The sequence below is a fragment of the Myxocyprinus asiaticus genome, chromosome 9, assembly GCF_019703515.2.
Source record: "Myxocyprinus asiaticus isolate MX2 ecotype Aquarium Trade chromosome 9, UBuf_Myxa_2, whole genome shotgun sequence".
In the NCBI taxonomy this organism is placed as follows: domain Eukaryota; kingdom Metazoa; phylum Chordata; class Actinopteri; order Cypriniformes; family Catostomidae; genus Myxocyprinus; species Myxocyprinus asiaticus.
Genome location: NC_059352.1, coordinates 34724998 through 34747500, shown reverse-complemented (window position 1 = coordinate 34747500; position 22503 = coordinate 34724998). Strand labels below are relative to the sequence as shown.

At 38.7% G+C, this 22503-nt stretch overlaps 1 protein-coding gene across 1 annotated transcript in view; it reads right to left on the bottom strand.

Annotated features, from left to right (window-relative positions):
• Positions 1-2139: 2139 nt before the first annotated feature.
• si:dkey-156n14.3 (zinc finger protein ZXDC) overlaps positions 2140-22503 on the bottom strand; it is a 32541-nt gene continuing 12177 nt past the window's right edge. The window contains exons 6-9 of the mRNA XM_051706668.1: positions 19852-20723; positions 18701-18952; positions 10318-10419; positions 2140-3170 (exon numbers count right to left, since the gene is read on the bottom strand). Of these exons, the coding sequence (XP_051562628.1) occupies positions 3084-3170; positions 10318-10419; positions 18701-18952; positions 19852-20723 (1313 nt within the window). The 3' untranslated portion in view covers positions 2140-3083. The remainder of the gene's footprint in view (positions 3171-10317; positions 10420-18700; positions 18953-19851; positions 20724-22503) is intronic.

Here is a 22503-nt window from a genome sequence, read left to right as displayed (position 1 = left end):
TGAAGAAATTAATCGGCCGCAGTATTCAGGTGTGATTTTGGCCCATTCTTCTAAACATATTGTCTTGTTGAAGATTCCGGGGAGGCCCTCTTGTGAACCTTGATATTTAGCTCTTTCCACAAATGTTCAATTGGATTCAAATCAGGTGATTGACTGGGCCATTCTAACACCTTTATTTTTTTCCTCCGAAACCAATTGAGAGTTTCCTTTGCTGTATGCTTTGGATCATTGTCCTGCTGGAAGGTCCACCCACATCTCATCTTCATCATCCTGGTGGATGGCAGCAGATTCTTCTTAAGAATCTCCCGGTAAAGGGCTCCATTCATCATTCCTTCAATTATATGAAGTCTGCCAGTACCATGCGATGTAAAACAGCCCCACACCATGATGCTTCCACCTCCAAACTTCACTGTTGATAGTGTTTTTAGGGTGATGTGCGGTGTCATTTCTTCTCCAAACATGGTGTGTAGTATGACAGTCAAAAAGTTCAATTTTGCTCTTGTCTGACTAGACTACACTCTCCCAGTATTTCATAGGCTTGTCCAAATGAGTTGTAGCAAACTTTAAACGAGCTTTGACATGCCTTTTATTTAGTAATGGAGTCTTGCGGGGAGAGCGTGCATAGAGGCCATGGCGGTGGAGTGCATTGCCTATTGTTTTCTCTGTGACGATGGTACCTGCTGCCTCCAAGTGTTTCTGGAGCGCTTTCCAAGTGGTCCTTTGGCTCTTGGGCTACTCTTCTGACTCCCTGGTCAGAAATCTTGCGAGGAGCTCCTGTGCGTGGCCGGTTGATGACAGAGTGATGTCGCTTCCACTTGTGGATAATGGCCCCAATGGTGCTTACTGGAAGATTCAGAAATTCTGAAATACGTCTGTATCCTATTCCATCAATATGTTTCGCAACAATAACATTGCAAAGGTCTTGGGAGAGCTCTTTGCTTTTACCCATCATGAGATGTTTCTTGTGTGACACCTTGGTAACGAAAAGCCTTTTTATAGACCATCAATTTACTAACACAGCTAATATTAATTTGTACAGATAGATGGTATAATTACTTTCTAACTACTAACGGATTTCAGCTGGTTCCTTGCTTTGGAGAACTGCTTTTTCTTAGCGTCTTCAATACTTTTTCCTGTGTCATTCCACTTTATTACACATAACTTTATTTATGGACTTTAATGTTGTGAATTCTTTACATTTGCGGATTTCTTGAGTTAATATTGATGTCTGGTGAAAATTTCATGTGAATTGCCTCATTAAAAATATATTTACTGAAATTTTTTTTGACACGTTCAATACTTATTTCCCCCACTGTAACTGTTGGGTTATCGGTTAATGGATGTGTGAATCTTTGGGTTGAAAGCAAATTGATTCGATTCACAAAATGTTTTCCCCAAATTCGGACCGATTCGTATTAAATTATATTTGATCAATTATTCGTTTCTGTATTTTTTACAGTACTCTTTAAATACTTTTCCTAATGTGTCTTTGGCAAGAAAAAGACAAACTACTTAATATTGTTTATTACCAATAGTAACTTGAAAGAAAACATTAAATAGATGTACATACAGGCTACATGGAATACAGCAAAGTTATAACAATATTTTAGAGCTGAGCATAACTAGAAAAGTATTTAATATTTCAAGTCCACAACTAAACAATGCAAATGCCAGTAAATGGTACTATTTTATCTCATAGAAAATAATGGCTAAGTTTCCCTGCAATTAAAGCATTGACTTTCAGTAGAGGCCATGCAATGAGTTGGCAGCTGTATCCAGGTGTTACATTAACCCAAAATGTTCAGTCATTTATAAAAAAAAATATTTTTTAAAACATTGACGGATAATTCCAATGCTTTTTGTCATTTTGACAGGTAAAAAAAAAAAAAAAAAAAACTCTCTTTTTCTGAGTGATGAATTGTTTAGATTAAAAAGTATGTGGCTATATAGAAACTGACTTGACTCAAAAAATAAATCTACACCAAGATATTTTCATTGGAGTAAAGTGTGAAAACTAGCCTGTTCTCCCCATAGCACTCCCTGCTTTTGAAAGAGGATTTTAAACAAGTTTGAATGGACATTAATATAAATTAAAGCACGCAACACCTTCTGTGGGAAATAAAAAATTGCTGACACAAACAAGAGCCAAGAATTTTATTTAAATGTAAAACTTTAATAACCTGTTTCGAACCAAACCTAATAAATAAGTTACAACTGCATGATTTATAAAAAGTAGAACAAACGTTTTCACAAACATAGAACATAATTGTATCTGCACTTTACAAAGCCATAAAAAAATAAACATGAAAACAACATATTTTGTTCTGTCAGACTTTGTAGCTGTAAAACAGGACAGGAAAACCAGATAGACTAAAGATGACACAGACAGTAAAAGATCATAATTGGTTGTCAGTTGCCAGGAACATTCACATTAATAGTAAATATGCCCAAGACTTCACATCAAATTGCTGTTTCAAAATTAGAGTGACCTGTCTGCATTAGTTATGAAAGTCTTTAGTATGACTATAATTAAAAATAATTTTAATTTTTGATTTAGGGGGGCATTATTGTGGCACTTTGCAGTGCTTTTATGCACCAATAGTATTTATATAGTACAATAGTATATTTATTCTGCATGTAACATTCTCTAATTTAATTACAAACTAATAAACTCTGAACACGATAACACAACTGATTCTGTCACAGATCAGCCCAGCATTCAATAATAGAACATAAACCAAGACATCTATGATGACATATTTACTGCTAGTTTCATAAGTGTGCGCACAAAAGACCAATAATAAAAAAAATAAGTTAAAATAAATCAAGCAAGTTTGCGTTATCAAAAATTGTAAAAAAACAAAAAAAACAAATTTGTTTCGTCAAATTAGCATTTTGTCTGGAAACCGTTATTATTTTTTGGAAAAAGTTACTGAAAAAGATCTCAATGTTGCTGTATTAAACATGAATGCATGAAAGGGATTTGTTGCATTAAACATGGTAATGACAACATCAGTGGAAACATTCAGGGAAGATGCAAGATTATGAGAGCAAGAGACACAAGGGTTTTCCTGGTTCTATTGTCATTCCAGGTCTTGTAGGTTGATGGTGCTGCCAGTGAATTGGGAGCTTTCAGATCCATTTTCATCTTCAGCTATGGCTGTGGGTTCCTAAAGGTGAAAATGTTTATATTATACCCCCAAAGAAAGATTATAGCAAACTGTGTTAAGGGGCTGTTCACACAGGTGGTGTTCTTGCACTAAAAACAGTAATTGAACAGAAGCATTGTTTATAGGTGCTATGGGTGTATACAACGATTCGATTAAGATTTTTTTCCTAACAATTAGGATGCATGATGAAATCTTAAATTTAGTCAAGATTCGATATGATTATTTTAGAACAATTTGTAATTTTCAAAATTATGCAGAAAAAAATATTTAAAAGTTTTTACTGAACATTCTTAATTTAGACAGCCCAGACATACACCACACTTGAGCACTAAAGTCACAGATGCATTTAGGACTAAGAAGGTTTGCCTTTTGTGTGGCTGCATTTACAGTGCATCCGGAAAGTATTCACAGCGCTTCACTTTTTCCACATTTTGTTATGTTACAGCTTTATTCCAAAATGGATTAAATTCATTATTTTCCTCAAAATTCTACAAATAATACCCCATAATGACAACGTGAAAGTAGTTTGTTTGAAATCTTTGCAAATTAATAAAACAAAATAAAATAAAATCACATGTACGTAAGTATTCACAGCCTTTGCTCAAGACTGTAATTGGTGCCAAAGGTGCTTCAACAAAGTATTAAGTCTTTTTGAGTATGATGCTACAAGCTTGGCACACCTATTTTTGGGCAGTTGCTCCCATTCTTCTTTGCAGGACCTCTCAAGCTCCATCAGGTTGGATGGGGAGCATCAGTGCACAGTCATTTTCAGATCTCTCCAGAGACGTTCAATCGGGTTCAAGTCTGGGCTCTGGCTGGGCCACTCAAGGACATTCACAGAGTTGTCCCGGAGCCACTCCTTTGTTATCTTGGCTGTATGCTTAGGGTCATTGTCCTGTGAACCTTCGCCCCAGTCTGAGGTCCAGAGCGCTCTGGAGCAGGTTTTCATCAAGGATGTCTCTGTACATTGCTGCATTCATCTTTCCTTCGATCCTGACTAGTCTCCCAGTTCCTGCCACTGAAAAATATCCCCACAGCATGATGCTGTCACCACCATGCTTCACTGTAGGGATGGTATTGGCCAGGTGATGAGCGGTGCCTGGTTTCCTCCAGACATGACGCTTGCCATTCAGGCCAAAGAGTTCAATCTTTGTTTCTCATGGTCTGAGAGTCCTTCAGGTGCCTTTTGGCAAACTCCAGGCGGGCTGTCATGTGCCTTTTACTGATGAGTGGCTTCGTCTGGCCACTCTACCATACAGGCCTGATTGGTGGAGTGCTGCAGAGATGGTTGTTCTTCTGGAAGGTTCTCCTCTCTCCACAGAGAAATGCTGGAGCTCTGTCAGAGTGACCATCGGGTTCATGGTCACCTCCCTGACTAAGGCCCTTCTCCCCCGATCGCTCAGTTTGGCCAGGCGGCCAGCTCTAGGAAGAGTCCTGGTGGTTCCAAACTTCTTCCATTTACGGATGGAGGCCACTGTGATCATTGGGACCTTCAATGCTGCAGAAATTTTTCTGTACCCTTCCCCAGATCTGTGCCTCGATACAATCCTGTCTCGGAGGTCAACAGACAATTCCTTGGACTTCATGGCTTGGTTTGTGCTCTGACATGCACTGTTAACTGCGGGACCTTATATAGACAGGTGTGTGCCTTTCCAAATCATGTCCAATCAACTGAATTTACCACAGGTGGGCTCCACTCAAGTTGTAGAAACATCCCATGGATGATCGGTGGAAACAGGATGCACCTGAGCTCAATTTTGAGTGTCATGGCAAAGGCTGTGAATACTTATGTACATGTGATTTTTTTTGTTTTTTATTTTTAATAAATTTGCAAAGATATCAAACAAACTTCTTTCACGTTGTCATTATGGGGTATTGTTTGTAGAATTTTGAGGAAAATAATGAATTTAATCCATTTTGGAATAAGGCTGTAATATAACAAAATGTGGAAAAAGTGAAGCGCTGTGAATACTTTCCGGATGCACTGTATAAACTGAAAAATAATACTACTGTTACATGCATTATTGATCTGAAATTAATAAAGGTTAACAATGTAACATTGATGCAAATCACACAAACAGACGGTATGTAAACCATGGAAGTGTTATAGATTTGCATATCATATAACGTTAACATTTATTGCAGCATTATTTACAAATGAAATGTTTCTTATGCAGACAGATAAGGCCCATGTTTAAATCAAGCAAAGTCATAGAATTAAAAACTCTATAAGTAGCGTATTAAGGTGGTTTTACACGATATGTTGTACCTGTACGTTCCTTATTCATTTTCAATGGGAGACACAGCAGAACGGAAGCGGCTCTGCTTGTCAAGTGCATGTTCACGAGAATGTTTTATCTTTTCGTGGCTGCCACGTGTCATTGACATGGGTAACTTTAATCAACCGGGATCCAGCTTTTAACTTGTTAGTTCCCTTTAGAACAGTCTGAAATCGCTCCCCATTCCCTATATAATGCACTATGTGGAATTCACTATAAAGAGAGTGAGTGAATGAGTGAGTGATTTTCGCTCATTCAGATTTATTTAGGCTGTGTTCTATATGTGGTGAAATTATTTAATGGAGAAATAATGCATTTTATGGAGATAACATATCATAACTTAATTTACTTTGGTCAAATTAACAAAACAGTTAGATGAATAAATGAATAATGACACAAAGCCAAACTTGGCAGCATCCATCTATCCATTTACTCACTTATCCTTACCCACATAACTCGGCAGCATGAACTTTTTCATTTTGAAGTACGCTTTTTTCTTTTCAATCTCGCATCTGTTGCGAGACAGCTTGTGTAATCTGAGATGGTATCTGTATCACATTGGGTATTAATATAGTATTTATCGATTCTTAAATTCCGTAATCAATGCATTTTTACACTCCTATTATGTGCACACCGTAATTCTGGAAATAAAGAATTACGGTAAAGGTTCGGACGTGTGAACGGCAAGCTCTGCGCACCTTGCTAGTTTTAATATTTTTTGTCATGATTCGATACACCCTGACACGTAACTTTTCTAGGAAGACAATATGTCAAAGAATTAAAAATCCTCGGGATCTGGAGACATTAAAAGACACTTACGTACGTACCCCCCCTACAGAACTAGCTCCACTTTTGTTAGAAGTTTATACGGAATCATTAAAGAATGGAAAGCTTCCTCCAACCATGACGCAAGCCTGGATCAGTCTGATTCTTAAAAAGGACAAAGATCCAAGCGAGTGTAAGAGTTAACGTCCAATTTCCCTGATCCAGTTAGATGTAAATATTTTGGCTAATTGATTAAGTTATTACATCTCATATACATATAGATCAGGTGGGGTTTATTCAGGGCCGCAGCTCTTCTGACAACATTAGGCGTTTCATCAGTATCAAGTGGTCAGTAGTGAAGATCAGACTCCGGTCACTGCCATCTCACTTGATGCCGAAAAAGCGTTTGATATGGTAGAATGGGATTATCTTTTTAAGATTCTGGAAATGTATGGGTTCGGGAATACTTTTATGGGATGGATTAAGTTATTTTATAGACACCCGATAGCGGTGGTACAAACAAATTTATTAATTTCAGATTATTTTACTCTGAATAGGGGCACTCGGCAGGGTTGCCCTCTTTCCTCATTATTGTTCTGTCTTGCCCTGGAACCATTAGCAGCCGCGATAAGAAAGGAGGATGATTTTCCAGGGGTGATGGTGGGAGGTGTGGCGCATAAGCTTTTGCTTTCCGCAGATAATATTTTATTATTCGTCTCTGACCCCACTAGATCTATGCCTTGCCTCCATAATTCCTTTTCTAAGTTCTCAGGATACAGAGTCAATTGGTCTAAATCTGAAGCTTTGGCTTTGACAGCATACTGCCCAGTAGCGCCTTTTCAGCTGGGCACCATCCAGTGGCCCAAACAGAGCATTAAGTATTTAGGCATTTTATTCCCAGTTTAGTTAGAGTTAATTTCAACCCTTTAATAAAAAGGTTTGAGTGATGCGAGTAGGTGGGCTTCATTTCATTTATCTATGATTGGGAAGGTTAATATTATTAAAATGAATTGTATTCCAAAATTCAACTTCCTGCTACAATCTCTCTCTAGATGTCCCCCTCTCTTATTTCAAGCAATTTGATAGCATAATGAAGTCTTTTATTTGGAATGGTAAATATCCCAGATTACATTTCAACAAGTTACATAGGCTGATTGACAAAGGTGGGCTAGGCCTACCCAAGATTTTGTTTTATTATTATGCATTTGGTCTCAGACATTTGGCTCATTGGTCGCTTCCACCTGAGAGAGCCCCTCCCTGGTTTCATATTGAACAGGAAGCTCTTGCCCCTATTTTGCCATTGCAAAGCCTTTCTATTAAACTAACCGGAAAAGTTAAGTTACACCCAGTTATCTCGCATCTGCACGCGGTATGGACAAAAGTGGCCAGAGTTTTTAATTCGGACATTTATTTAAATGTTGCCTCAAGCATATGGCTGACCCCAAAATTATGTATTAATAAGTCCCCTTTCAGCTGATCAGAGTGGAGTGTGAGGGAGGCTAATATGCTCGGTGGAGTGTTGAGATCCTTTGAAAATATGGTTCAACATTTTAGAATTCCCAGATCTCAGTTCTTTAGGTATTTACAGCTGCACCACCTGCTCTGTACTATTTTTGGGAGTAGCATACACCCCCCTAAAGCGGCAGATACTCTGGAAGTGGTGATTACTGCTTTTGGAAAAGGTCATGATGCATCAGTGTATTACTCCCTGTTAATTCAGTGTCTGGGGGACAGAGCTTCAACTTGGTATTGGAGGAGGGATTGTGGGTTAGGATTCTAAAAAAAGTTCAAGTCTACATCTAGAGATGCAAGGGTGCATATGATGCAATTTAAGATTTTACATAGAGTCTATTGGACCCCCCTCTAGATTGTATAGGCTTGGTCTTAAAGACTCACCCACCTGCTGGCGACGCCAATCAGAAGACGGGGACACAACCCATGTTTTTTGAGGATGTGTTAAGATCCAAGAAATTTGGTTGAGGGTTCAGAGCTTTGTGTGTGACGTATTGGACACTCAATTTTCATTTTGCCCCAGACTCTGTATCTTAAGCAATGGGGCAGTCATTAATATTGGGGATAGTTATTTAAAAAGTTGGGTCCTAGACAGAGTTATGATTGGCAGACAAATCATCCTCATGGAGTGGAAGTCGGCTGGGGCACCCTCGTTTTGGGATGGTGCGGGGAGATCGGCAGGGTGGCAGCATTCGAGGAGGTGCTTTTTAGAAGGCTGAGAAAAAGAGATTTGTTTGATAGGAAGTGGGGTGAATATTTGGCTTTTTTTGGAGGGTTCTCGGGGAGGGGCAGTGGAGAGGGATTTCTAGTTTGATGTGTATGTGCATTCTTGTTGTTTTTGAAAGTATGTATTTTTTAAATGTTTTTTATTTTTATGTTCCAATTGTTGGTGACTACTGTAGTGCATGTTTGTGTCGGGTGGGGGGAGGGGGGATGTTCGGGGGGAGGAGTTTAATGTATATAATTGATTCTGTATTTTATGTTGTGTTTGTCTAATGAATGGAATCAATAATTGTTAATAACAACAAACATCTGCTTAAAGTAGTCATGTGACTTTTTAATATTCTGTTTGATTTTAATAAGAAAACAAAAAATTAGCCACATCTGTTAAGAACATACACTATATTGCAAAAAGTATTCGCTCATCTGCTTTTAGACGCATATGAACTTAAGTGACATCCCATTCTTAATCCATAGGGTTTAATATGATGTCGGCCCACCCTTTGCAGCTATAACAGCTTCAACTCTTCTGGGAAGGCTTTCCACAAGGTTTAGGAGTGCGTTTATGGGAATTTTTGACCATTCTTCCAGAAGCGCATTTGTGAGGTCAGACACTGATGTTGGACGAGAAGGCCTGGCTCGCAGTCTTCGCTCTAATTCATCCCAAAGGTGCTCTATCGGGTTGAGGTCAGGACTCTGTGCAGGCCAGTCAAGTTCTTCCACACCAAACTCGCTCATCCATGTCTTTATGGACCTTGCTTTGTGCACTGGTGCGCAGTCATGTTGGAACAGGAAGGGGCCATCCCCAAACTTTTCCCACAAAGTTGGGAGCATGGAATTGTCCAAAATCTCTTGGTATGCTGAAGCATTCAGAGTTCCTTTCACTGGAACTAAGGGGCCAAGCCCAGCTCCTGAAAAACAACCCCACACCATAATCCCCCCTCCACCAAACTTCACAGTTGGCACAATGCAGTCAGACAAGTACCGTTCTCCTGGCAACTGCCAAACCCAGACTTGTCCATCAGATTGCCAGATGGAGAAGCGTGATTCGTCACTCCAGAGAACGCGTCTCCACTGCTCTAGAGTCCAGTGGCGGCGTGCTTTACACCACTGCATCCGACGCTTTGCATTGCACTTGGTGATGTATGGCTTGGATGCAGCTGCTCGGCCATGGAAACCCATTCCATGAAGCTCTCTACGCACTATTCTTGAGCTAATCTGAAGGCCACATGATCTTTGGAGGTCTGTAGCGATTGACTCTGCAGAAAATTGGTGACCTCTGCGCACTATCGCCTCAGCATCCACTGACCCCGCTCTGTCATTTTACGTGGCCTACCACTTCATGGCTGAGTTGCTGTCATTCCCAATCGCTTCCACTTTGTTATAATACCACTGACAGTTGACTGTGGAATATTTAGTAGTGAGGAAATTTCATGACTGGACTTGGTGCACAGGTGGCATCCTATCACAGTACCACGCTGGAATTCACTGAGCTCCTGAGAGCGGCCCATTCTTTCACAAATGTTTGTAGAAGCAGTCTGCATGCCTAGGTGCTTCATTTTATACACCTGTGGCCATGGAAGTGATTGGAATACCTGAATTCAATTATTTGGATGGGTGAGCGAATACTTTTGGCAATATAGTGTATCTCCATTAAAATATCTCAGTTAGTGTTCCACGGCAGAAAGTAAGTCATATGAGTTTGAAACGACATAAGGGTGAGTAAATGTTGGGTTAACTATTCCTTTATCCTTTGGATTGACATGGAGTAATCCCACATAACTAATTTAAAAAGAATAAACTCAAAAATACACATGCTCACTGACACTCAGCAAGACCATGAACATAAAAATACAAAGCATTTCAGTTACCTGTAGGATGTTGACAGGCAGATCCACTGTGAGCTGCGAGTGTGAACATGAGGTCTGTGAACTCAACTGGAAAGCCAATTCTCCATCAGCAGCTGGATCATCCTGCAAAGAAACACATAAATCAGTGTACTGAATTACAAAAGTACTGACCCAAAAAAAATAAAAATAAATAAATAAATAAAGTCATATGCAGCTAAGTGCAATGAAAATGCTCAGATCAACTTGATGTCTTGTCAGTTCTTTAGTAAAAGAAGCAGCTCATTGGTCACTTGACGAGAACACAAAGAGCCTGCCCCGGCAACAGAACCATTTTTTTTAGTCATGTTGGATCATTTTTTTCCGATCGCTGTTACCATTAACTCAGCAGGGAGTCCCAACATTCAAGGGATTAACGACCTCACACTGGCAGATGCTAATGTAGTTCCTTCTCTCACCTACTGGCCGGCATTTATATAAATGCAGCTCACATCTGAAAATCACTGGAAAAATCAGCTAGTGTGGCGCCAGCTTAACACCAACTGGCATAAAAATTTATAAAATACTTTATACATATTTTAAATTTCTCTCCTCGAATATAATACTTAACCACATTTGGACAAAAATGCAATTCTTTTCTCCACACCCTTTCATTACTTTAGTGAATGCAAAAAAAAAAAAAAAAAAAAAAAACAGCATCAAATGTAATGTAGAGCCCTATGCTTTTCACGATTGGAAATCGTGGATGGAAACACAGTTGAGTTATAAAAATGGAATTAAGAGTGAAACATGGAATTTCACAGAATTCAACAATTTTGGGATGACAAATGGACAATTAATCAAATTCAAATCGTGATACATTAATGTGTGATTAAACAACAAAATGTGTTCTGAATCTGCTTCAGAACAAATTACTTCACTCTCACACAAACACACACATGCGTGAAGTACATGATGTGGTGTTTTCAGTGTATGACCACCTGTTAACACTCCACACGAATTAAATCTTTGGTGCTGCTCTCGGTTCAGTTCTAGAACATTCCAATATTTCATTTAGAATGAGGAGCTAAAAAAAAAAAAAAAAAAAAAAAACTGCTGTCAAATACACACCCAAATGTCTTCACTCAGTTCCCCACCAAAATAAAAGCTCGATTCAACTGGATGTGTGAAATTGAAGATATTATGACAGGAATATATTATTGTATAGAAAAATGTAATATTCAATTTAATAAAAATAACACTTCTAATAATTAGTTTATTTAACATCAAGTTGTTTAAGTTATTAAATTATATTATATATATATAAATAATAACAATAATTATTATATTGAAGCAACATCACACAAGCAACAGTGTACTGAATATTAGCATGATGTGATTCATCCATAATAGCCTTGTGGCAAAGGTAATCACATATTTTTTATGTCAATGTTCTCATTTATACTGTGAAGCTGTTGTGCAGCACATTATTTGATCAAAAATAACTCCATTGTTTTGTTGAAAATTACTTTATTTTTTTACTTTTATATTTGATTAAAGATTGTCAATTGATTACACTGTTTTGATACTAAAATATAATTAAAACATGGAAATCAAAAAAAATTATTATGAATAACATGGAATTTAGGAAAAAATGTAGGGCCCTACATGCAGATCAGTGTAGTGAGTAATGAGCGATTCACAAACAAATAATTTGAATCGAATGTTTTGAACAATTTGATTCTTTTAAATCAATTCACAAAGCAGTCTGAATGAACTGTTTTGTGAATCTAAATAAAAATCACAACCCAGAAAACACGTAATGAGTCTTCACTGGAGAATCTATAAAGAGACTGTTCATGTAAGCTTTAATCTGTTTTTGGATATAAAAACATTTTATATATTTTTGGCTTGAACAAATATAAGAATATATATATATAAGAATATATTGTGAAACAATCAAGTTGTGTGCATAAAAACTCATAGTCTCTCGCCAATTTTTTTCTGATTAAAATTTTTTACTGATTCAAACAGTTAACGAAGAAAAGCAAAGTATTTATTCACAGAATCAACATTTAACCCTCACAATTACCCCTCCCAATCCCCAACCCCACCCTGACCCTCAACAAACATCCCTGTGTATATTAGTATATAAGCGATCAATGAGCCAAATGTCAAAAGATCGAATGTATAATAATAAAACAAAATCTTAGGTAGCCTAGCCCACATTTGTCAATCGGCAAATGTAACTTCTTGAAATGTAATCTGGGACGCTTACCATTACAAATGAAGGAATTCGCTATGCTATCAAATTGCTTGAAAAAAAGAGGGGGGCATCTACAGGTAGAGACTGTAGCAGGAAGTTGAATTTTGGAATACAATTCATTTTAATAACATTAACCTTCCCAATCATAGATAAATGTAATGAAGCCCACCTGCACACGTCGCTCAAACTTTTTTATTAAGGGGTCAAAATTAACTAACTAAATCAAACAAATTTGCTGGGAATAAAATGCCCAAATATTTAATGCCCTGTTTGGGCCACTGGAAAGCGCCTGGCTGAAAAGGCTGTTGTTGAAATCCATCTGTTGTTGACTGCTCAGTTGGAAACATTTTAGTCTCAGATCACACCCTGGTGAATTTAGAGGTGTTGCCTCATACGGAGAAAATAAATCATATAGTTGCCGCTTTAATGTATCCCTTTTGCAAAATCCTGATTTTCAACAAATGTTAAAGGCTGAATTCAGTGTTTGTATGGAGACCAACTAGTCCTCAGTATCCTCTGTAGGCGTGCTTGGGAGGCACTTAAGGCGGTTCTTAGGGGTCGGATCATACAGTATGCCTCATTCATCAAAAAATCCAAAGCACAAGAACTCGTGGAATTGGATGAGAATATTAAAAGTGTCAAGGCAGAGCTGAAGCGCCGAATGTCGTCTAATGGCCTCAGAGAACTGACCAATTTGAAAAACAGATATAATACTATTTTGTAGTGGAAAGTGGAGTTTTGGTTATTCAGGGCAAGACAGTCATATTTTCATTCGGGGGACAAAGCAAGAAAACTTTTGGCTAGATATATAAAACAAAGAGAGTCTTTTTCTACCATTCCCTCAGTGAAATCTGCTGGTGGTGAAATTTTTACCTCGGCCATTGACATTAATAATGCCTTTAAAGAGTTCTATATTGATCTCTATATTTCCAAGTCTTCGTCTACTAATGAAGATATTAGGAACTTTGTGGAACCATTAGAACTCCCTAAACTGACGACTGAGCAAAACAATTCTCTTGATTCTGAAATAACCTTGGAGGAGATTGACAAGGTAATTAAGGCCTTACCTACAGGCAAGGCTCCGGGGCCAGACGGCTTTGCCACTGAATTTATTAGATCTTATGCTACAGAATTGGCTCCACTTATGCTAGAAGTTTATACGGAATCATTAAAGAATGGAAAGCTTCCCCCAACCATGACACAAGCCCAGATCAGTCTGATTCTTAAAAAGGACAAAGATCCAAGTGAGTGTAAGAGTTACGGTCCAATTTCCCTATCCAGCTAGATGTAAACATTTTGTCAAAAATTCTGGCAAACCGATTAAGTTATGACATCTCTTATACATATAGATCAGGTGGGGTTTATTCGGGGCCGCAGCTCTTCTGATAACATCAGGTGTCTTATCAATATCATGTGGTCAGTAGCGAATGATCAGACTCCGGTCGCTGCCATCTCACTTGACGCCAAAAAGGCATTTGATATGGTAGAATGGTTTTATCTTTTTAAGATTTTGGAAATATATGGGTGCGGGAATACTTTTATTGGATGGATTAAGTTACTTTATAGACACCCTGTAGCAGCGGTACAAACAAATTGATTAATTTCAGATTATTTTACTCTGAATAGGGGCACTCGGCAGGGTTGCCCTCTTTCCCCATTATTGTTCTGTCTTGCCCTAGAACCATTAGCAGCCGCGATAAAGGATGGTGATTTTCCAGGGGTGGTGGCAGGAGGTGTGGCACATAAGCTTCTGCTTTACGCAGATGATATTTTATTATTCGTCTCCGACCCTACTAGATCTATGCCTTGCCTCCACAGAATTATTAATTCCTTTTCTAAATTTTTGGGGATAGAGTTAATTGGTCTAAATCCGAAGTATTGGCGCTGACAGCGTACTGCCCAGTGACGGCTTTTCAACCGGGCACCTTTCATTGGCCCAAACAGGGCATTAAGTATTTGGGCATTTTATTCCCAGCAAATTTATGTGATTTAGTTAGTTAATTTTGACCCTTTAATTAAAAGGTTTTCAAGCGATGTGGGCAGGTGGGCTTCATTACATTTATCTATGATTGGGAAGGTTAATGTTATTAAAATGAATTGTATTCCAAAATTCAACTTCCTGCTACAGTTTCTCCCTGTAGATGTCCCCCTCTCTTATTTCAAACAATTTGATAGCATAGCGAAGTCCTTTATTTGGAATGGAAAATGTCCCAGGTTACATTTCAATAAGTTACATAGGCCGATTGACAAGGATGGACTAGGCCTACCCAAGATTTCGTTTTATTATTATGCGTTCAGTCTTAGACATTTGGCTCGCTGGACACTTCCACCTGAGAGGGCCCCTCCCTGGTTTCTTATTGAACAAGAAGTTCTTGCCCCTATTTCGCCATTGCAAAGCCTTTCGATCAAACTAACCAGAGAAGTTAAGTCACACCCCGTTATTTCGCATTTGCACATGGTTTGGACTAAAGTGTCCAGAGACATTTATTTAAATATTGCCTCAAGCATATGGCTGAACCCTAAATTACATATTAATAAGACCCTTTCTGTTGGTCAGAGTGGACTGGGAGGGGGGCTACTACACTCGGTGACCTATATGAGAGTGGAGTACTGAGATCTTTTGATAATTTGGTTCAGCATTTTAAGATTCCTAGATCCCAGTTCTTCAGGTTTTAACAGCTGCGCCACCTGCTCTGTACTGTTTTTGGGAGTGGTGTACACCCCCCTAAAGCGGCAGATACTTTGGAAATGGTGATTACGGCTTATGGGAAAGGTCATGAAGCTTCTGTGTATTACTCCCTGTTAATTCGGAGTCTGGGGGATGGAGCTTCGTCTTCTCTCAAGAGATTATGGGAGAAAGATTTAAACTTGGTATTGGAGGAGGGAGAGTGGGCTAGGATCCTAAAAATCATCAGGTCTGCATCTAGAGATGCAAGGATCCGTCTGATGCAATTTAAGATTTGGCATCGGTTCTACTAGACCCCCTCTAGATTGTATAGGCTTAGTCTTAAAGACTCACCCACCTGCTGGCGATGCCAGTCAGAAGACGGGAACACAACCCATGTTTTTTGGGGGTTGTATTAAGATTCAGGAATTTTGGTTGAGGATCCAGCGTTTTGGGTGTGACGTACTGGACACTCAGTTTTCATTTTGCCCCAGACTTTGTATTTTGGGTGATGGAGGGCTCCTGAATACAGGAGATAAAAATATGAAAAGCTGGGTCCTAACCAGCGTGATAATTGGCAGACAGCTAATCCTTAGGGGATGAAAGTCAACTGATGCACCCTCATTTCGTGAGTGGTGCACCGAGTTGGGTCAAGTGGCAGCTTTCGAGGAGATGACTTCCAGATAGCTGGGGAACCTGTCGAGTTATGGCAGAAAATGGGGCAGTTATTTGTCTCATTTGGAGAGGTCCTAGTGTGGGGCAGTGGAGGGAGACAATTATTTTTTACTTTTTTTCCCTATATGTTGAACTTTGTCTTTTATGTACTTATGTATTTCAATTTGTGTGTCTGTTTATATGTGGGTATTTAGTTATTTTATATTTGTGTTGCATGGAGGGGTTACAAGTTGATTCCTAATGCATAATTTTGTGGTTACATGTATTTTTGTCTGTCTTGGAATCAATAAAAAATGTTAAAATCTTGGTCAGCATTTGACTGATACTAAACAGTACTGATGTTTATATAGCTATTTATTTTATTTGTATTCTTTATTTTAATGGTCTGCATTTGACTGATACTAAACAGTACTGATGTTTATTTAGCTATTTATTTAATTTTTATTTATTCTTTATTTTCTCAGTGTTCATTTCTAGAATTTGTTGACAATGTATAATAATAATGTAAATATAATAAACATATTTAAGAAAGCAGCCTTCTGAGTACCTTTGCATAGACATATCGGTGCAAAATCCGTGAAAAATCCACATAGAAAAGGTCTGTTTGAGCTGGAATGAAAATTTAATATATCGGCCACCAATCTGTGAATTTTCCCTCTCTAAAATCGGTATCTGTCTCAAAAATCCCATATCGGTCGGGGTCTACAATTTAATGACTCCCCTGCTCTTACTTGAGCCAGCACTAAAGAAAACATGTCTACCCCATATCTTCCCACATTTTTCAGCTTCCTGCGGGGAAAGTGCACTTCTTGAAGAAACACTATCATATTTCTTATGTTTAAGAAAAGAAATAACTTTCCTTCTTTTTTTGGTGTGCCCCAACTCATTCACATTCCACGTGGAGACAATCTACTCATATTAACATTTGACATTGACATATTAGAAAAAATAGATTGTGTGTCAAAAATAGAATTATAAAGACCAAATTCCAACATTAGTGCAAAAAACAACCCCTGAACTTCCCCCAGAACAAAAAAAAAAAAAAAAACAGAAAAAAGAAAAACATGTGCATTAACCCCATGCATGACAGCGCCAACTGGCGTCCATCCCTCTAAACTCAAACAGTCCATGTACGCCTACGAGAGCCCCCGTGACAACTTTGCCGTCGGATTGCTCAAGCCTGGTGTTTCTGTACAAATTTTGTGAGACAAAATTACACAATAGAAAATCTATAAAACAAACTCCAGCCAATAGGGAGAATAAGCACACAAAATGTGTAGATTCATCCACATAACTGTCCAGAAGGTGTGTTCCTCCACAAAAAGAGTTCCAGCCGCTAGCAGAACCAGCAAAAAAAAAAAAAAACGTTCCGTTTCCTCAGGCAGTCAAACGAATGTTCAGTGAGCCAGCTGTTACAAAAGTGTACCAAATGCCCTAATCCCTCTAATGATTTGCAAGAAATATTCCACTAAACAAACTCCATCCAATAGGAGGCATAAGCACAAAAAACGTGCAGATTCATCCACAAACTGTCCCAAAGGAGTGTTATTCCACAAAACAAACTCCAGCCACTAGGTGGAACCAACACAAAAAGAAACGTAGGCGGTGCTCAGTTTCCTCGGACAGTCGAGTGAATGTTCAGCGAGTCAGGTCCACTCGACTGCATCAAGAGCATCGCGCAATGACTTACTCATTCCATTGACTTTATGAAGGACATCGCTTGCTGTGGGCATGTAAATATTTTGCGGCCATCCTTAGTATTTATTCTCAATTTGGCCGGTAACATCAGTGCAAATGCGACCTTCCGTTGACGTAAGAGTTTCTTGCATTCCTTGAGTCGATCATGTTTCTCTCGTCGAATTAGCAGTCTGGAACAAAACATTTTGTTGTTCTTCTTCACGTAACACGAGATCTTTATCAGATGATCTCAGAAATTTGGCCAGAATAGATCGGGGCCTGTCTCCCTCAGCGGATCAGCAAACTCGGGAAGAGCTTGTCTAGGATTTTCACCATATCTCGGCCTTCTTCGTTCTCAGGAATTCCAACAATTCTGACGTTGTTTCACCAGCTATGATTCTCAAGGTCTACCAACTTTTCCAAAACATGCTCCAAGTCTATCTTGGGGTTAGCAGCTAATTCCCTCTCCGATGACTCCAGATAATCAATCCATTTCTCAACATCCGCAACTCTTGTAACCAACTCAGAATTTCTTCTCCATGGCAGTGACCGTTCGACATATTACAGCAAGATCCTCCAAGTCAGCAACGACCTTCGCCAGCATTGCCGACATGCTCGACAGTTGACGCTGAATATCTCCCGCCGCACCGTCCAAACTGAGTCCCTGGTCTGCGGCCCTGTCAGGGGTATCGGCTTGAGCACGCAAGTGTCTTTTAATGTCTCCAGAGGCCGAGGATTTTGAAGTCTTTGACATATTGTCTTCCTAGGACAGTTAAGAATCAGGGTGTATCGAATCTCACCGGTTTATGACACAAAAAGTATTAAAAAAACTAGCAAAGTGTGCAGAGCTCACCCTCGCATGGCGCCACGCTACCTATAGATAGGTGTCTTAACATGGACTAGTTGAGTAATAGCTCAGACAACGCACCGCCTAGTCAGAAACTGTCATGTCATACACATCTGCTCTTCAATAAACATTTTTGTAAGAAAATATATGGTTTTACGCTGCTAATTATATTGTAACATTAAACTGCAATACTTACAGAATCGCAATACTTAAAATAAATAAAAAATGCAAATCATGTACTGAATCGGCAACAAAATATTGTTGTAATATCTAATTGGGAGGTCTGTGGCAATCTCACCTGTAACAGCTGAATCTGCACAAACTGTGCACCAGTCACTGGATCCCGAATGGGTAGGTCACCATTTCCTGTAGCAGCTCCTCCAAAATGAGCACTTGAAGTATTCTGCAGTGCAGAGCTGGCACCCTTTGACCCTTTAGTCTTTCTATGGTCAGTCTCTGAGGCACATGTGGAAGACCCTGAACCTTTCTGTTTCCTCCTCTTGGCAAGATGGATGGCCCTGTAGTCTGTGCGTGCTGATCCACTGCTCTCCTAACACCAGAACAAATCAACTTAATTTCATATTTACACTTTTGTCCATTTGTTTTTTAATTAGTGAACAAAGGACCATTTAAATCAACAAATCCAAAAATTTTAAATGTTACTTTAACCCTCATGTTCTGTTAAGATTGACTCATAAGGCACGGATTATTGAAGCCATTTTCCTTGTTTTTCTGCAGTTCAGTTGCGCACTTTCCGAAATGTGACTGGTAACGTTTCTGTTAGGGGTCAATCAGACCACAGCAAAACACATTGTAGAAAAATACAACACAAGAAATCAAATTAAACATCTGTCAGGAGAGTACCATAACAGTGCATACAACAGTAAGAAAATCTTAGCATGTGAAAATGCATTGAATTTATTCATGTTTTATTATCTTTATCATCTCAATTACTGTAATCTAATTACTTTAAGTACAAAAAGTAGTGTAGCGTTTTACATTTCCAATTCTTGTAATCAGATTAAAATGACTGACTTTCGATAAAGGTAATTAACTAGGCTACACATATCAAATAATATTCAATGTGTAGAATATATTTAATACATGTATTACATTAATATTTAACATTTTGTGACAGCTGAAGGGCATGCACCCCCTAACAAGGAGGAAACAGAGATTATTTTAAATTTGTTAAATGTGGAAAAATAACCACTTTTCTGTGAAAACTTGTTTTCGAAAGAAACTTTAAAAGCAATTAGTAATGTGATTACGTTTTATTAAGTAATCAGAAGTCAGTGATGTAATTACAACTTTTCAGTAGTAACTTGTAATTTGTAGTGAATTACTTTTTTTTAGTAACTTAACACTGCTTGGGTCTCTCAGACCCCAAAGAAAACATGAGGGTTAAGGCTAACAATTTCACAAATCTCCTCTCTCTCTCCAACTAACCATAATGGGGCAGGGGGTGACAGATGCCAGCTCTGTGTTTTTCTGCCCACAGTAGGATCCACTGTGTCTGGGGAACACAAACTGGCACATCCCCTTATTGCCATCTGATGGGGGCATGACCTCAGCTCTGCTCAGCAAGGGCCCCACAGCGGTCTCAAAGGCTGCCACCTTGGCCTGCGGAGAAAGCAACTCTGTCACAGGGGCTCCCGCAGAGGAGAGAGAGGAGGCGAGATGGGCAGAGAGAGAGGGAACAAGAGAGGAACCGAGCACTGAAGGCAGAACTGATGTCAAAGAGGAAAGAGATGGAGTGAGCGATGATGAAAGTGTTGGCATAAGAGTAGATGGTGATTCTACTATCAAAGCACTGCAGGAGCTCAGAGTGTGAAGTTGTTCTGACGATGCAGTACTTTGGATAGCCAGAGCTGTTAGTGTTCCCAGCTCTTCTGGGTTGACAGTTTGTACATCATCCAAATGCAATGTTGCCTGTGGTAAAACCCCTCCACCTCCTCCAGCGCCCAATCCCGCATCTAATATGTGTACCCCCATATCTTGCCCGGGTGCTAAAATGAGAGGATCTACAGTCTTTGCCCCATTAAGAGCCGATCCAGCTGAAACTGAATCTATTGTAAGGATTCCAGTGTTGACCAGGGACAGATCCATGGAGAAGGATGCTGGCCCAGAGCTACCTACAGACCCCAAAGAGACAGCAGTAGTTGCTGGACATGCAGGGACTCTGGAGAAGAGGGAGGTCAGGTCTAGACTGTTGATCTCTGCTCCTGCAGGTCCTGGGGGGGTGCTAACAGCCTGTGATGTGCCTGTCAGCTCGTTGCTGGGGGTTAGAGTGGCTGTGCTGTCCAACTGACTCAATACATCTGCGAAAGAGGAAAAAGATGCAATCAGCTTGGCTGGATCAACAGCATCTGTGCTAATGAATATATTTCTCTGGACTTACACAGAGGTGTTGTGTACACTAGAGCTGCGCCAAGAGGCAGAGGATTAGAACAATACTAAAATACAGGTCATGTTGTGATTTTCAATTACAGTACAGTCAATAGTCCAAAACTGTCAAGCTTTAAAAAGGACAAAGGCATGAAAGTAATCCATATGACTCGTGTGTTTTAATCCATGTCTTCTGAAGCAATACGATCAGTACACATCGGTATCGTTATATATCGCTCTGCATGAGTCAAGTGTGAGGAAGTGTGAACAGGCTTCTCTTATTAACCATATGAAAAGAATTGTAAGAAAATTAGAATTTTTTTTAATTAAACTGTTTTAGTACCATTAGACAAACTATAAAAATAACTAAAATTTTACGTATCATATTTGATACATTAGGCCCAGCAATTAATTTTTGTGAAGTACATTTGTTAAAGTTTTTCTTAGCCCAATACATGCTACACTGGTAAATCTTGAGGTATTTTCAGAGGACTCCCTGGGCTTTTCAGAGATAACAAATGTTTGAATGTTTGGCCAACTTTCTCTCCTTGGTCTATAAATACTGATTGAAATGTATCAGTTCAATTCAGCACATCAAATACAATATGAATAAGATATTTTTTCAATAAACAATTTTTATCATTATGTATTTTATGCACCAAACACTTTGACATTTAAAAAAGGGAAATTGTAAAACTGTTTTCGCTGGATCTGCTTTTAATGTAAAATAATATAAAGAAAATATTAGTTATTTATAAAAACAATACACATAAATGTTAATTCACACTTAAAATATATATGTCAGAATTTTCAAAGCTCGTGATTTTTTTTTTTTTTGTGGTTGGTATGAATGGAATGGATTGCGGGATATGCCTTAAAAGCCTAGTGTATCATATTTGATACATGGATTTCAAAGGGGGGTTTACAATAAAATATATTTAAAATTTTAGCCAAACAAAAGTTGCTTATATTCAGCAAATACTCATTTTAAAATATCAGTAACAATATAATCATTACTGTCATTTTTACTTAATTAAAATAAGCTGTCATTCATCAACATAAGTCACTTTTCGCACAAGTCTGCCACCATTTGAAATAGATTGATAAACATTGAAAACATTTTTTCCACAAATAACCACTATATGGTGCCTTAAACATGTGAAACTTACATACCATAGGTTATTTGGCTCGTCAGCTTGAACAGAGAGTGAAACAGCAGCCATCAAACGTTGTGTATCATAATTGACACATACAGCGTTATAGTGTTAACATGCCAAGGAGACTGCTGATGGCAAGATTTATATAAAGTAAATAAGGACTTAAATTGTGGTCCGTTTCTCACCTAAAACCGATTGCATCACTTTAGAAGACACAGATTAAACCACTAGTCATATGGATTACTTTTATGCTGCCTTTATGACCTTTTTGGAGCTTACAAGTTTTGGACCCCATTGACTTGCATTGTATGGACATAGAAACATAATACATCTATCAAAACATCTTCGTTTGTGCTCCACAGAAGAAAATCAAGAGTTTGAGATGGCATACAAGTAAATGAGAGAGTTTAGTGCTAGAGTTTGCTAGCAAAATTGTTGCACTGTACGGCCCTGTTTGAGCATAGCAAACTCTAGCACTAAATCAAAATTAGCTGCAAGTATATGTTTTGTATTAAAAACATTGTTTATTGCTATTGAGTCCGATACCATGCTCCTG